Source organism: Propithecus coquereli, unplaced genomic scaffold (genome assembly GCF_000956105.1).
Source record: "Propithecus coquereli isolate 6110/MARCELLA unplaced genomic scaffold, Pcoq_1.0 Scaffold189, whole genome shotgun sequence".
In the NCBI taxonomy this organism is placed as follows: domain Eukaryota; kingdom Metazoa; phylum Chordata; class Mammalia; order Primates; family Indriidae; genus Propithecus; species Propithecus coquereli.
The window spans coordinates 180,170-194,317 of NW_012143745.1; the positions used below are offsets into that span (position 1 = coordinate 180,170).

Consider the following 14,148-nt stretch of genomic DNA (forward strand, 5'->3'; position numbering starts at 1 on the left):
GTGGGCATTAACTTTTTAATCCTTTAAATCAGAGCTCTTCCTAAATTAATCCCCTCTGAGAAGTCACACTTTAATCTGAAGATAGGGTACACTTCATAATGCTTAGAAATAATGTTGACGCATAAATAGGAAAGAATGTTGAGAATGAACTGTATATTTAAAAATATTTCATAGTCTCAGTGTGTGTATCCACAGAATCCACATCCATGGATTCAACCAGCAGCGGATCAAAAACATTTGGCAAAAAATTGTGTCTGTACTGAACATGTACAGACTTTTTTTCTTGTCATTCACTGAACAATACAGTATACCAACTATTTACATAGCATTTACATGGTATTATAAGTAATCTAGAGATGATTTAAAGATTCTGGGAGGATGTGCTTAGATTATATGCAAACATTAGGGCATTTTATATCAGGATCCTAAACATCTGTGGATTTGGTAGCCAAGGAAGATTCTGGAACCAATCCCCCACGAATACCAACGGATGAGTGTATAACAATTATATACAAAGTGAAGCTTTAAAAATAAACTTTATAGTGTTTAATACATTGTTATGTACATACGCATATCTATTTTTACAAGAAGGGGATCATTAGATACATGCTCTTTTTAAAAATAAACTTTTTAAAAACAGTTTTTGATTTGTAGAAAAATTACAAAGATATTAGGGAGAGTGCCCATATCCTCTCATCCAATTTCTCCTGTTAGTAACATTTTATGTTAGTATGTCACATTTGTTATAATTAATAAACCAATATTGATACATTGTTATTAACTAAAGTCCACACGTTATTCAGATTTCCTTAGTTTTTACCTGATGTTCTTTTTCTGCTCTAGAAACCCTTCCCGGTTACCACGTTACGTTTAGTCGTCACGTCTCCTTAGGCTCCTCTCACTGTGACAGTTTCTGACTTTCCTTGTTTTTGATGACCTTGACAGTGTCGCGCAGTACTTATCAGGTACTTTGTAGAATGTAGATTGAGATTTGTTTAATGTTTTTCTGATGGTTAGCCTGGGGTTATGGGTTTCAGGGGAAAGACCAGAGAGGTAAAGTACCATTTTCATTGCATCGTATCAGGGATACATATTTGATCACCTGGCTGAGGTACTGTTTGTCAGTTTCTGCACTCTAAAGTTGCTCCTTTTCCCCTTTTCCGTACCGTACTCTTTGGAAGGAAGTCACTCTGCATACTCACACTTACAGAGTGAAGCATTGTACTTCACACCTTGAGGGTGGAGTAGCTACATAAATTATTGGAAATTCTTCTGCAGGAGAGATTTGTCTATTCTCTCCCCCACCTCCTGTTTATTTACTTAATCATTTACTTATAGCAGTATTGGCTCATGAATATTTATTTTATATTTTGGGTTATACTTTATCCATATATGTTTTTTTGATGTGCTTTCTTTGCCCAATAATTAATATGTTGTGGCTAACTTTCAAAGTCTGTAAATACAGGTGACCATCGTAACTTTTAGAGATTATAAAGTATGTATTTAATTAACCCTTTACTAATGTACATTTTTGCTTCCAGTTTTTTCTTATTTCCAACAATACTGGGGTAACATCCTTGTACATTCGTTTTTGTGCACTTGTGTGACTATTCCTTAGTTTGCTATTCTAACCCCATCCCCAAGGCATATTTATTACACTTGAGCTATGTTCGCTGTTTGGAAAGCACACCTTGCTTTCCTTAGTTCATGCTATTTTCTCTACATAGAATACTATTGTCCTATCTTTGCTCACTGAAGTCCTGTGTATGAGTCAGGGCTCTGCTCAAAGACTACTTGTTATAGAATCACTTCTCTAGTGTTTTTGAAGAGAATTTAATGGCTCCATTCCACCTCTCTCTTTGTACATGTATTATAGCTCTTACCATCCGAACCTCTTATTCTATCCCAGGATTGTTTTTCCTGCCAGCTTATGAACTGATAGAGAAACGTGGATCAATCCCACTCAATCTGTGTACTCCATCACAGTGGTGGGCACATAAAGAAACTAGCATATTTTGACTTTGAAGTGAAGAATTTGAATAACTGAGAAATTAAAAAGCATCCTCAATATTGCATAATAAATTACTCTTCCTTTCTTTTACATGCTTCAGGGAGACAGAAGAGTTGAATGCAGGTTTTTGTTTTTGTTTATTTAGAGACAGGGCTTCTCTCTGTTGCTCTGTGGCATGATCATAGTATGTATGATGTAACCTTGCATTAATGTAATAGTATTAATGTAATTTTGAACTCCTGAGCATAAGGGATCCTCCCGCCTCAGCCTCTTGAGTAGCTGGAACTACAGGCACCTGCCACCAGGCCTAGCTAATTAAAAAAAAATTTTTTTTTTTTGGTAAAGACAGGGTCTTGCTATGTTGCCCAGGCTGGTCTCAAACTCCCCATCTCAAGTGATCCTCTTGCCTCAGCCTCCCAAAGCGCTGGGATTACAGGCGTGAGCCACCATCCCCGACCTAGCTTTTGTTTAAAGTGAAAATAATCGAACTGTAGTTGAAAAGTAATGTTTTCTAGCTGTCTGTCAGAAATGTTCTTTGGTTGAAGACTTTGGAATTGCAGTCTGTGTCTTCCAAAATGAGCATCTTCAATGTGCCAAGTATTCATAGGAAATTGTATATGAATGCAGGAGAACGGAACTGAAGTAATTAAACAAGCCCTCTGATCCTTCCGACTTCCTTTTTGAGTAGGCAGGTGGCATAATGTATCTGATATATTATAATTAGTACTGAGAGGTGAATGCCAAAAAATAAAACAGAAACAAAAGCAAGAGTTTTGGTTTGGTTGTGATGCTGTGTCAGTGAGTTGAGGCTAAGGCCCACCCAGCCCGCACCTTGCAGGAGAGGCGCTCCTTCGGTTAATACTCTGAGGCGGGGTGACCTACACATCCGTGACCCTCTCCGGGTAGGAGGAGATAGAGCACATATCATCTGACTTCCAGGGCTGCTAAGTGATTTCCATGACTAAATCAGGCTCTCTCACTGCCATTTGGGGGAACTTCATAGACACCGCCAGCCGCTGGCACCTGGCGCCGCGCGCCTGCGGGCCGCCTCCGCTCCCCGCGGGCCAATCATCTGGAGGCTCTGGGGGCACGTCCCGCTGCCGGCCACGCCCCCAGCTGGCCGGGCGGGGGGCGCTTTTAAGAACCGGCCGCGGGTCGCGGGCCCAGTCAGGGGTGCGGGGCTGTGGATTGTGAGGCTCCGGTCTGGATCCCTGAGGCGCTCGCGCGTCGCCGCTGTCCTTGCGGCCGCCCCCACGCCGTGCGCGGCCCTCCCGTCCCGGGCTTCGCCGCTCTCGCCTCGGCCTCAACAGCCTGCCCGGCTCTCGGCAGCTCCTCCGTGAGCCCGCTGGGACCTCGCGCCCCTCGCTCGCGCCCCTCGCGCTCCTCTGGCGCCCGAGGGGGGCGGCTTGGGCCATGGTGCCCTCCCAGGAGGAGCCCGCCGCCGCGCGGGGGACAGGTGAGGCGCAGCCCCTCGGTCCCGCGCCCATGGGGGCAGCAGAGCTGCCCGGTCCCGGCCCCTCAGACGGCCCCGAGGCGGCCTCCGAGAAGGTGGAGGTGGAGCTGGCGGGGCCAGCGGACGCGGAGCTCAGTGAGCCTCCCGAGCCTCCCGAGGGCGGCTGGGGCTGGCTGGTGATGCTGGCGGCCATGTGGTGCAACGGGTCGGTGTTCGGCATCCAGAACGCCTGCGGGGTGCTGTTCGTGTCCATGCTGGAGACCTTCGGCTCCAAAGACGATGACAAGATGGTCTTCAAGACAGGTGAGGTGCGGCGGCCGCCGAGGCCAGCCCAGGGGGACGGGAATGGGGCCCCCGAGCGCATCACGCGTGTGCGGTGTGCGTCAGCGTCGGTGGGTCCCCGTGTGCCGGAGGGTGTGAGCGCTGGGTCTGTCCTGTTGCAAAGAGAGCCTGCCGCTCCTGCGGCCTTGGCATGCCTGTCTTTGTATGGAATCCAGATGCAGGCACTGTGTGTTTGGAAGCAAGTAGCAGAACTTAGTTGTCAAGGTCTTCCTCGTTTCTCTGCGGAGTAGGCGCTAACAGTCCTCAGTAGCCTTTTCTATTAATGTTTGAAAACAAACAGAACCTCAGAACTTTCTAATGCCGACGACTTCGCACTGTGGTGTTCAGCTGCCTCCTGGGCTGCAGAGCGTGTGTGCCTGTTGGCGGGAGGCAGGAGTTTGGCGGGATGGGAGATTTATACCAGGGTCACGGGGAGTTATGAAGGGAGCCCTCCAAAAACCACGGTTTTGTGTCTGGTTTTTTTGTTGTTTTTCTTTCTTTCTTTCTTTCTTTTTTTTTTTTTTTTGCACTCTGTGCTAAATATAGAAAACATAGGTGGCAGCCAAACTAGGGAATTGGGGACAATGAAGATGAGGGGCTGCCCCTTCCTATTGTGTTCTTTGACTTTTTTTTTTTAACCATATAGTAAAGTAGATGCAAAAGGTGCAGATTCAGCGTTTTCCTCCTTGTAAAGCGTTATTGTATGACATCTTGGCTGATTAGGCAAGAAACAAGTCTAAGACCTTTGTGTATAACACTTTAACATAAATTATTTGACTTCATCCTACGATGTGGGCACTCTCAACCCCATTTAAGTGAGAAAACTGAAGCTCAGTGAAATAAAGTGTCGTGGTGAGTAGTAGAATGGAGATAGAACACATATCATCTGACTTCAAGGGCTGCTAAGTGATTTCCATTACTAAATCAGGCTCTCTCACTGCCATTTGGGGACACTTTATATGATTAATAGACTTTTTTTTTCAACCTTGATTTTCTATTATTTTTAGAGCAAATATTCCTTAGGTCTTTAGTGTGCATACAAGGAATAAACAGGACTGTAATAACAAATTCTAAGCATAAATAATTCTGGTTAATGTTGAGAGTTTAAAGCCCTTATATAAATAATATTATACTATTTGTATCATTCTACAACTTGCTTTTCTTTTATTCTGCATCATGTTTGTTACTTATTCATATAATACCTCAGTGTGAGCTGGCAGCTCAAAATCTTTCTATTTTTAATGAATATGGTTTTCCTTTGTTTGAATATAGTGTACTTTATTTGTGCATTCTCCCTTTAATGGACATTTAGATTGCTTCTGAACTTCTTATAAACAATGCTGCAATGAATATTCTTGTACATGTCTCCTTGTGCATGTGAATAAGGTACCATATTTAACCTGGAATTTTTGTACCTTAAATAGCTATTGAAGCTGCTATGTTATGCAGGTCAAAGGGCTAGGTACAAAAATATTAAAAATGTAATAACATGTCCTTCCTTTTAAGGAAGGCAATCATTGTAGAGTTTAATAGGAGAGAAATGCATGTACAATGGTAAGCAAAAATAATTTTCTTTCTTTTCTATGTGAGTATTGGGTATCTGGGAGGGAAAAGCTCCAGGAAGAAGCAGAATTGACAGAGTTAACATTGTAAGACTAGTTCCAGCATTTAGCATATTCCTGCCTGGGATTACAGATTTTTAATGCAGTCAAAACAGCCACAGTCTTTTGTTTACTACTGTTTTTGCAAATTCAGATGAGTAGATCTGTTAGTGTCTGTGGAGTTTTTTTTTTTTCTTCAGTGATTTTTTTTTTTTTTTTTTTGAGACAGAGTCTCACTGTGTTGCCTGGGCTAGAGTACCGTGGCGTCAGCCTAGCTCCCAGCAACCTCAAACTCCTGGGCTCAAGCGATCCTCCTGCCTCAGCCTCCCAAGTAGCTGGGACTACAGGCATGCGCCACCATGCCCAGCTAATTTTTTCTATATATTTTTAGTTGTCCAATTAATTTCTTTCTAATTTTAGTAGAGATGGGGTCTCACTCTTGCTCAGGCTGGTTTTGAACTCCTGAGCTCAAACAATCTGCCCGCCTCGGCCTCCCAGAGAGCTAGGATTATAGGCGTGAGCCACCGCGCCCGGCCTTTCAGTGATGTTTTTTATTCCCCACCCTCTCTTTCCTCCTCCTCTTCCTCTTGCTCCTCCTCCTCCTTTTTTTTTTTTCTTCTTTCTTCTTCTTCTTCTTTTTTTTGAGGGAAATTGAGGAGAGAGCGACCAACTGCTGAAGAGAGACCATAGCTTTGTGAGGGATCAGAATTTTGCAGTATAGAAGCCTCTACCTATTATTTGTCCCTAAAGTTCCAACTAGCAACAATATCCCAATACTGGGTAGGTGAAGGTGAGAGAAAGGAAAAGAACCTGGTTTTTCTTTTGAATTCTTTGAAACTTCCTGTTTTCAGTTTTGATGAGTATCTTTCTCCATTTACTCAGTTCAGTCCTTGACAACTCTTTCAGTCATGTTTCAGTATGTGTGGGTGTGCATCATATAAGCAATTGTACAGATATGCTAGTTAAATGTATAAAGATATTTGTACCACTCTTCATGACTGCTGTACATGGTACCCAAGGGTACCCTACTCAAGGCTAAGTGGGCACTGAGAACTAGCCTGTGATCTGGGTGCTCTTGGTCTGATTCTTACACAAGGACCCTATGCACTTGTAATGGTCCTATATAACACAGGAGCTGGATTGAACAATAGCCATCACTTGGGCACTAGGTAATACATATATGACTGAAAAATTTTAAGGGCTGAGAAAGAAAGTAGATTTAGCCTTAGCTATGAAAAAATGCTTACAAGATAGTCTTTAAGCCACTTACTGGTGAGATCGCTGTCACTCCTTTCTCTCCCCTCCTCTTTTCCTCTACCCACCCCCCCATTTCTCTTTCCCTCTGTGTACACACAGACACACACACGGAGGCATTTCATAAAGTCTGTCATCAGCCAGATGGGTGGCTCATGACTGTAATCCCAGCATTTTGGGAGGAAAAGGAAGGAGGATCTCTTCAGGCCAGGAATTCCAGACCAGCCTGGGCAACACAGCAAAACCCCCATCTCTACAAAAAATAGGAAAAATTAGCCAGGTATTTTAGTGTGTGTGCAAAGTCCCAGCTACTTGGGAGGCTGAGGCAGCAGGATCACTTAAACCCAGGAGTTCAAGGTGCAGTCAGAAAACAAAAACAAAAAACGACTGCAGTAAGCTATGACTGTGCCACTGCATACCAGCCTGGAAGACAGAGTGAGACCCTGTCTCTAAAAAGAAAAAAAAATGCTGATGACATCACAGCCCCATTATGGTACCCAGCTGCTGATGGCATGGCACTCAGAGGTATGCCTCATACATCCTTCTCGCCTGGGTGGAGGGGAATCAGATGTTTTTGGAAAAACTGAAACAGATACTATAACTAACCTGGAACATTGTTTTTCCCTAGAAGTTGCAGCTTTAGCTCTGCTGGATATTGGAAAACCCATGGGACTGATAAAGAGTCTAGAGTTTTTATCTTCTTGATGCACTGCCATGGATACTCTCTGGGATCTTGCTAGAGTATTAATCTCCTTTAATTATCCACTTTCTTCATGAAGAAAGAAAAATATTTTAATGGTATATTGACTTTTAAAAAATATGTATTTAAAACTTAAAAAAATCTATTTTTTTGGTACATAAAGTTACCATTTTAGAAAAATATCTATTTAAGTATGTTTTCAGAGTCAGTATTTAGGATAGTTAATGATATCTTTTTGAAGAAATTATGTCTTCGTGGTCGAGAGACTTGGTCAAGAAGACCGTTATTTCTTCCGGTAATTCCCCAGATGTGTTCTTTAATAGCCTTTCTTGAAAGTGGAGGTCTGTGGTTAAGTTTGGGAAACATTTCACACTGCACTTTTCTGTTGGATATTTAAAGTGTAAATCAAGATATTAAAAATTCAGTAGTTTAAAAGTGGACTATCAAAAAGATCCTAAAAGGAAGACTCTTTGGATATAATCTTTAAGGCAACTCCACCTTCCCTCTATGGAGACAGATTGCTCTTTAGGAAGATACAATCACAAAGTAGGATTTTCAATAGCATTTAGGGATAAATGATCTTGCAGCACCTCTCGATATATCTTATGAGCCCTTCTGAAACTTCAAGTCAGTCTGTGCTTCCTGAAGGTTTGTTCCCCCACCCAGTCCCCAAGTTGTCACATTTACAGTTATACTGATATCTATATAATGCAGTTGTATGCTATCTCTAAATTTTATGAGATTTTGGCTATAGTTTAGAAGTTAACTGCTATGTCTTGCCTTTATGCTAAGTAGTTTTGTTTCGTTTGGTGGGAAAAGATGCCTGTATAATTATTTCTGTATCTTAGGAAAGTTTTTATTTTATTTTATTATTTATTTATTCTGTTTCAACCAAGATCAGGGCAGAAAAGGAAAATTTTTAGTAACAGTGCTTTGTTGAGCTGGTTACAGTAAACAAATAATCTGATTCATGGTCCTATGTATCTTTCACTATAAGAAAAATACCTGATTGTGATTTGCATTGGAAGAGAGGTGGAAAAGCTAAGAGAACTCACTTATGACAATAAACTCATCGAAACTGCCTGCTAAAATAAGTCAGTAGACCACAAAAATGGTTCCAGAATTTTGGAATAATAAAGAAATGAGGCTTGTATGGTGGCTCATGTCTGTAACCCTAGTACTTTGGGAGGCAGGGGCGGGAGGATCGCTTGAGGCCAGGAGTTAGGGGCCAGCTTGAGCAAGAGTGAGACCCTGTCTCTACCAAAAATAGAAAAATTAGCTTGGTGTGTTGATGAGAGCCTGTAGTCCCAGCTACTTCGCAGGCAGGAGGATCACTCGAGCCCAGGAGTTTGAGGCTGTAGTGAGCTATGAAGATGCCACTGCACTGTAGCCCAGGAGACAGAGCAAGGCCCTGTCTCAAAAAAGAAAAAGAAGTGAGTAGGGTGTGAGCCCTTCATACTCCATTTCCAGAAAGTTTCTGGATTCAGAGCAAGAGTGAATAGTGAATAGTGTATAGTGAATTCTAATTAATTATAACAATATGAGTATTCCTATTTTTTTTTAAACTCCTCTTACTATCCTTCCCAACCTATGGTGTTTTATCATGAAAATTCACTGCCGAAAGAATTCATTTAGCTAAAACTAGAAGCATAACAGAATTATTTCAAGAGAGGTACTGAAGTGTCTTTTAGAACAAATGGTACTCTGTGCTCTTGTTGTGATTTGCTCTTACTCTGTTGCCCTGGCTAGAGTGCCATGGTATCAGCCTAGCTCACAGCAACCTCAAACTCCTGGGCTCAAGCCATCCTCCTGCCTCAGCCTCCCAGGTAGCTGGGACTACAGGCATGCGCCACCGTGCCTGGCTAATTTTTTTTTTCTATTTTTAGTTGTTTGGCTAATTTCTTTCTATTTATAGTAGAGACAGGGTCTTGCTCTTGCTCAGGCTGGTCTCGAACCCCTGAGCTCAAGCAATCCTCCCACCTCGACTTCCCAGAGTGCTAGGATTACAGACATGAGTCACCATGACTGGCCTTGCTACAGATTCTTACATGCGACCATGTTGAACCCATGTTGCAATTCCTTGAGGCCCATTCCCTGGCCATGTACTTGCTTCACTTTTCCTGTCTTCCTCATATGACCTGTGCTATCTTTGGGTGGTTATTTCCAAATCACTTTTCTGTGTTCAATACCCATATTTACTATTTCTGGACAGTTCTATTTGGGTACACAGGTACATCATACTCAACTAAAGTGATCTGATATTTTAGCCATCCCATACAACCTCCCCATACAACCTTCCTTCTGAATCCATATCTCTCCTGAATTTTCTCAATGTATGACATCTCTGGTTGCTTAAGTCAGAAACTTGGAATTTATCTTAACTTATTATTTCTCCCCCTTCCTTACCTGTTTTATTAAATCTAAGTCCTTTGTATTTACCTCCTTAATGCTTCATGAATCAATCCTTCTTTTCCTTCACTGTTGTGTCTTAATTCATGCCTTCATTACTTTTGGCCACCATTATTGTCATAGCTCCTTAATAGATCTACTTGTCCTCAGTTATACACCTGAGTCATTTTTCTAACATATTGGACTATATAATTTTTCTGTTTAATGTCATCAGTGACACTCATTACTTTTAGGAAAGCATCAGATTCCGCACTCCAAAGGTCTGCATGCTCTGGCCCTTGCCTGACCCTCTAGCCTGGCCTCTCACCCCTGTCCCTTCTTGGTCTTTGTGCTCCAGCAGAGCTGAAGGCCTTGCACTTGCCCAAATTTACCTTGCTACCTTTGTGCCTTTACGTGTGCCATTCCTCTCTTCATTGTGGTTGTTAGTCCTTGTAAGATTCCGATGAAATGGTTGCACATTTTATTCCTTATGTCACAAGCCTGGGACACAAATGATGATTTTATGCAATTGTTGTTACATATTTGATGTATTTGGAATGTTGGAGGTAGCTGCATTTTGGAGTTTGCTTTGAGAATGAATTCAAATGAGTTATGAATTATGCTTAAAGTAGAAGACAGAGAACCCAATTTCAACCTATTTTAACGTAGCATTCTGTGAAAGACATTTTTAAGATAATCCATATTTAAGTGATAATTTTATAGTCCTTTACCATAAAGAAAGTGCTTTCATGTGCATTACTTTATTTTTTAGAATAGCCTTGTAGTGTGTCATAACCTCTGTTTATAGATAAGGAAGTTGCAACTTGTACAGTTTAGGTTTGGGCCACATAATATCAGTGTTTACATCCATTAGGTTGAACTTCAGAGCATCTTTTTGGCGGGGTAAAAATTTGTACTTTTGTCAAAGTTGTCCTGAAAGTAGAATCTTACCTTTTTTCCCCCTTGAAACTATTTCCTGCATATTTACTTGCATGTTCTCTAGAACCTCAATAGCATCTCCTATGATGACTCAAGTCATCACAAATCCTGTGAAGTCATTTTTGGAAAAGAATTCTATTTAGAGTTATCACAGCCCAGCCAGAAATCTAATCTTGTATTCAAATTAAACAAACCTTAACAAAAACAAACTAAACCCCAAACATAACTCAAAGAGCTCACTGCAGTTCTGAGCACTTGCCTAGCCGGGTGCCACCCACGCAGGGACTGGGGGTGTTTTTATTGGCAGAGATTCTGATCGGGCAACTCCAGCACACCTGGAAACTACGCAAACCGACCACACAAGTGAGATAGCCTATGAGAGACTGCGGTAGTGGAAGAAAGCAGTGCTTTCAGACATACGTATGCCAAATGTGCACGATCATACCTTCCTTGCTAAAGTGCCTTCATTAACAGCAAAAGTAATTCCTCACCTTGCATATAGGAACTAGGAATAAGGAGCTGAGGAGATGACTTGCCTTATTCCCAAATCAGAAGTCTTTTTTTTTTAATTTCACAAATTTTTAATTATGAGGGTAAGTATGAAATACAGATTTGAAATAATTTATGTGGACCAAAGCAATGTTTCTAACTCCCTTTATTCTCTCTTGATAAACAGAAAAATCTCATGGTCCTTGAAAATTTTGATGCACACATCCAAGGGTAGTGTACCTTTCTCGTGAATGAGCATCCCTAATATTCGGAAGATAAAGCCATGCTTCTGTTTATCCATCAGGCAAGATTTTGTCAAGCTTTACTTTTAGTTGTGTTTATGGAAACAATTAGGATTCTTTTTCTTTTTTTGTAAGTACAAAATTATAATATTTAGTGCTTTTTTTTTTTTTTTTAATTACTAAATGTGCCTCTCTGGAACTTCTTTTTTTTTAACCAAAAGGATTTTTAAGATAGAGAATTTACAGCAGATATTACACGTTTACCTCTGTCATTGTGATATACAGTCCATCTTTGGAAAGAAGACATAAAAATCATTTCTTGGTGGCAGTCAAGGACTTCAGTTCCCATAGAGGGGATTTTTCCAAGGGCCTCCAACTCTCCCTTTGTTTGCCTTTTCCTCTACCTGCCTTCTGGTATGCCTAACATTGTTCTTGAACTTTATCTCTGAGAAGTTTTGTCTCTGGCAAGTGTTTTCCCAGACTTTATCTTTACTCCTCCTGGATTCCTTTTTCTCATCCCAGTGGGCCTCAAGGGCCGCTTTCGTTCTTTGGTGCTGGGTGCCCTTTGACCTACTTGGAATCATCTTAACTCTTGTTCTGACACAGGTCCACCAGGACAGACACACTTCTCTGGAGCTTCTGATGTGTTCCTCTTAGTGAGGAGAACTGTGCTGCCTTCTCCTCCAGTCCCCCACTTGAGAATCCCTCACTGAAGAGTTTTAAATTCAATTAAAGATATGCTGTAGATAGTTAAATCTAAATGAAAGGCCCGTGGTTAAATTAAGGGATAGGCCAGGTGTGGTGAGTCACACCTATAATCCTCGCACTCTTGGAGGCTGAGGTGGGAGGATTGCTTAAGGTCAGGAGTTTGAGACCAGCCTGAATAAGAGCAAGACCCCATCTCTACTAAAAAAAGAAAAATTAGCCAGGCATCCATGGCACACTCCTGTAGTCCCAGCTATTTGGGAGCCTGAGGCAGGAGGATTGCTTGAACCCAGGAGTTTGAGGTTGCAGTGAGCTATGATGACTCCACTGCACTCTACCTGGGACAACAGTGCAAGACTCCATCTCAAAAAAATAAAATAAAATAAATAAATAAATGGATAAAATTCAGGGGAAGGTATATTGGTCTGCAGTTCAGTTAGTACCTGATTTTTGCTAAAAAGTAAGTTGCATCAGCAGTGTTCTGCATGTGTTCAGAAAGCCAAAATTTATTTATTTATTTGTTTGTTTGTTTGTTCCTTTGTTCGTTTGTTTGACACAGAGTCTCACTCCGTCACCCCAGGTAGAGTGCAGTGGCTTCATCATAGCTAACTGCAACCTCAAACTCCTGGGCTCAAGTGATCCTCCTTTCTGGGCCTCCCAGAGTGCTAGGATTACAGGTATGAGCAGTGGTCCAAAATTTATTTTTGTGATACACTTAGATTGGATCCAAAAACCAATTCTGAGATATGTTTTATGAAAATAGAAAACCACTTACTCATTAAGTGGAGATATTTATTGACTTTTCTGGGTAGGTAAGTATTAATGCCAAGTGGAGTGGGTTAGTCTGGTGACTATTTTTATTAGTAAAAATCTTTTAATCTTACTTAATTATCCTTTTTATTAGTTTTGACTTCATGTTGCAGTTTCAAAGGGCAGCATCTCAAAGGATTCACATTTGTCAGTGGTTGTTTAAATAAGACATTCCACAAAGTTAATTGATGTTTTAGTGCCTATGGGGCAGAAAGTTGCCATTGTTGTCCCATAGTAATGTAACACTCGAACTTTGACAGCAATACTCCCAACCATGTAGTTATTAATGACTGTAATAGTAAACTTGCCCTAAGAATAAGCTGTTTCGTAGGAATAAATGATAGATGTATGAAGTTTTAGGTGTAGGTGCTATGTTTTGTCTCTTTCTACTCAGAGAAAAATATTCATTGTGGAATAGGCTGGAACTGGAAAAAGGACATGATTTTATTTTATTTTTTTAGGACATGATTTTAAATAAGATCAGATTCTTTGCCATATTTTGATTTTTGGATCAAAACAGAGACATTTAATATCAGATTCACAATTGTTAAGATCTAGATCATGTGGTATTAACACCTGAGCCCCAGCCAGAGATTACACATTAAATTCTTATTGATTTTTTTTTTCTTTTTTTGAGGGGAGGGGTATGACCTATAAATAAGGGTCAGATAAAAGAGATAATAGACTTACATTTGTGTTTTTATGCATAATTATATAGGAAACATTAAGTCTAGAATTGATAAATAATTTCTAACCTAAAACCTTGTTTTGGTGGTTCTTATGTGTTTCTGGTGCACAGGCTACTTGTATAGGGGGCAAAGGTAAATAGATTATTTTTTACACATTTTATTGCTGACCTCTGGGGGAAAACACCTCAGAGGGTCTTTGCCTGTGTAAAAAATGGTTGTTTTAAATGTTCATTTAAACTAAAAGATTTAAAGTAACGCTTTTAAATGATTTAAATTTTAGATCAGTCTATTGAAGGGTCACCTGGAAAATTCTTTAAAAAATATGAGAATTTATCATTTCTTTCAATAAACTTGTGTCTGTAAATGCTGCTCAGTAAGACTGAAGACTGAACTTTCCCCAGAAATGTGAAATCTTCCATAGAAATCTACTTGAATCTAAGTAAAGAAATTATAATGAGTTCCATTTTATTGGTTTTGAATCTGTAATTATTTGGAGAGGGATTTGGTTTATCTATAGTTATTTGTCTTTTTTACTCACTCCCACAG

General features: G+C 40.7%; 1 protein-coding gene across 1 annotated transcript in view; it reads left to right on the plus strand.

The window, feature by feature from the left end:
* The first annotated feature begins 3,182 nt into the window (after positions 1-3,182).
* SLC16A10 (solute carrier family 16 (aromatic amino acid transporter), member 10) overlaps positions 3,183-14,148 on the plus strand; it is a 127,641-nt gene continuing 116,675 nt past the window's right edge. The window contains exon 1 of the mRNA XM_012642833.1: positions 3,183-3,767. Coding sequence (XP_012498287.1) covers positions 3,425-3,767 — 343 coding nt within the window. The 5' untranslated portion in view covers positions 3,183-3,424. The remainder of the gene's footprint in view (positions 3,768-14,148) is intronic.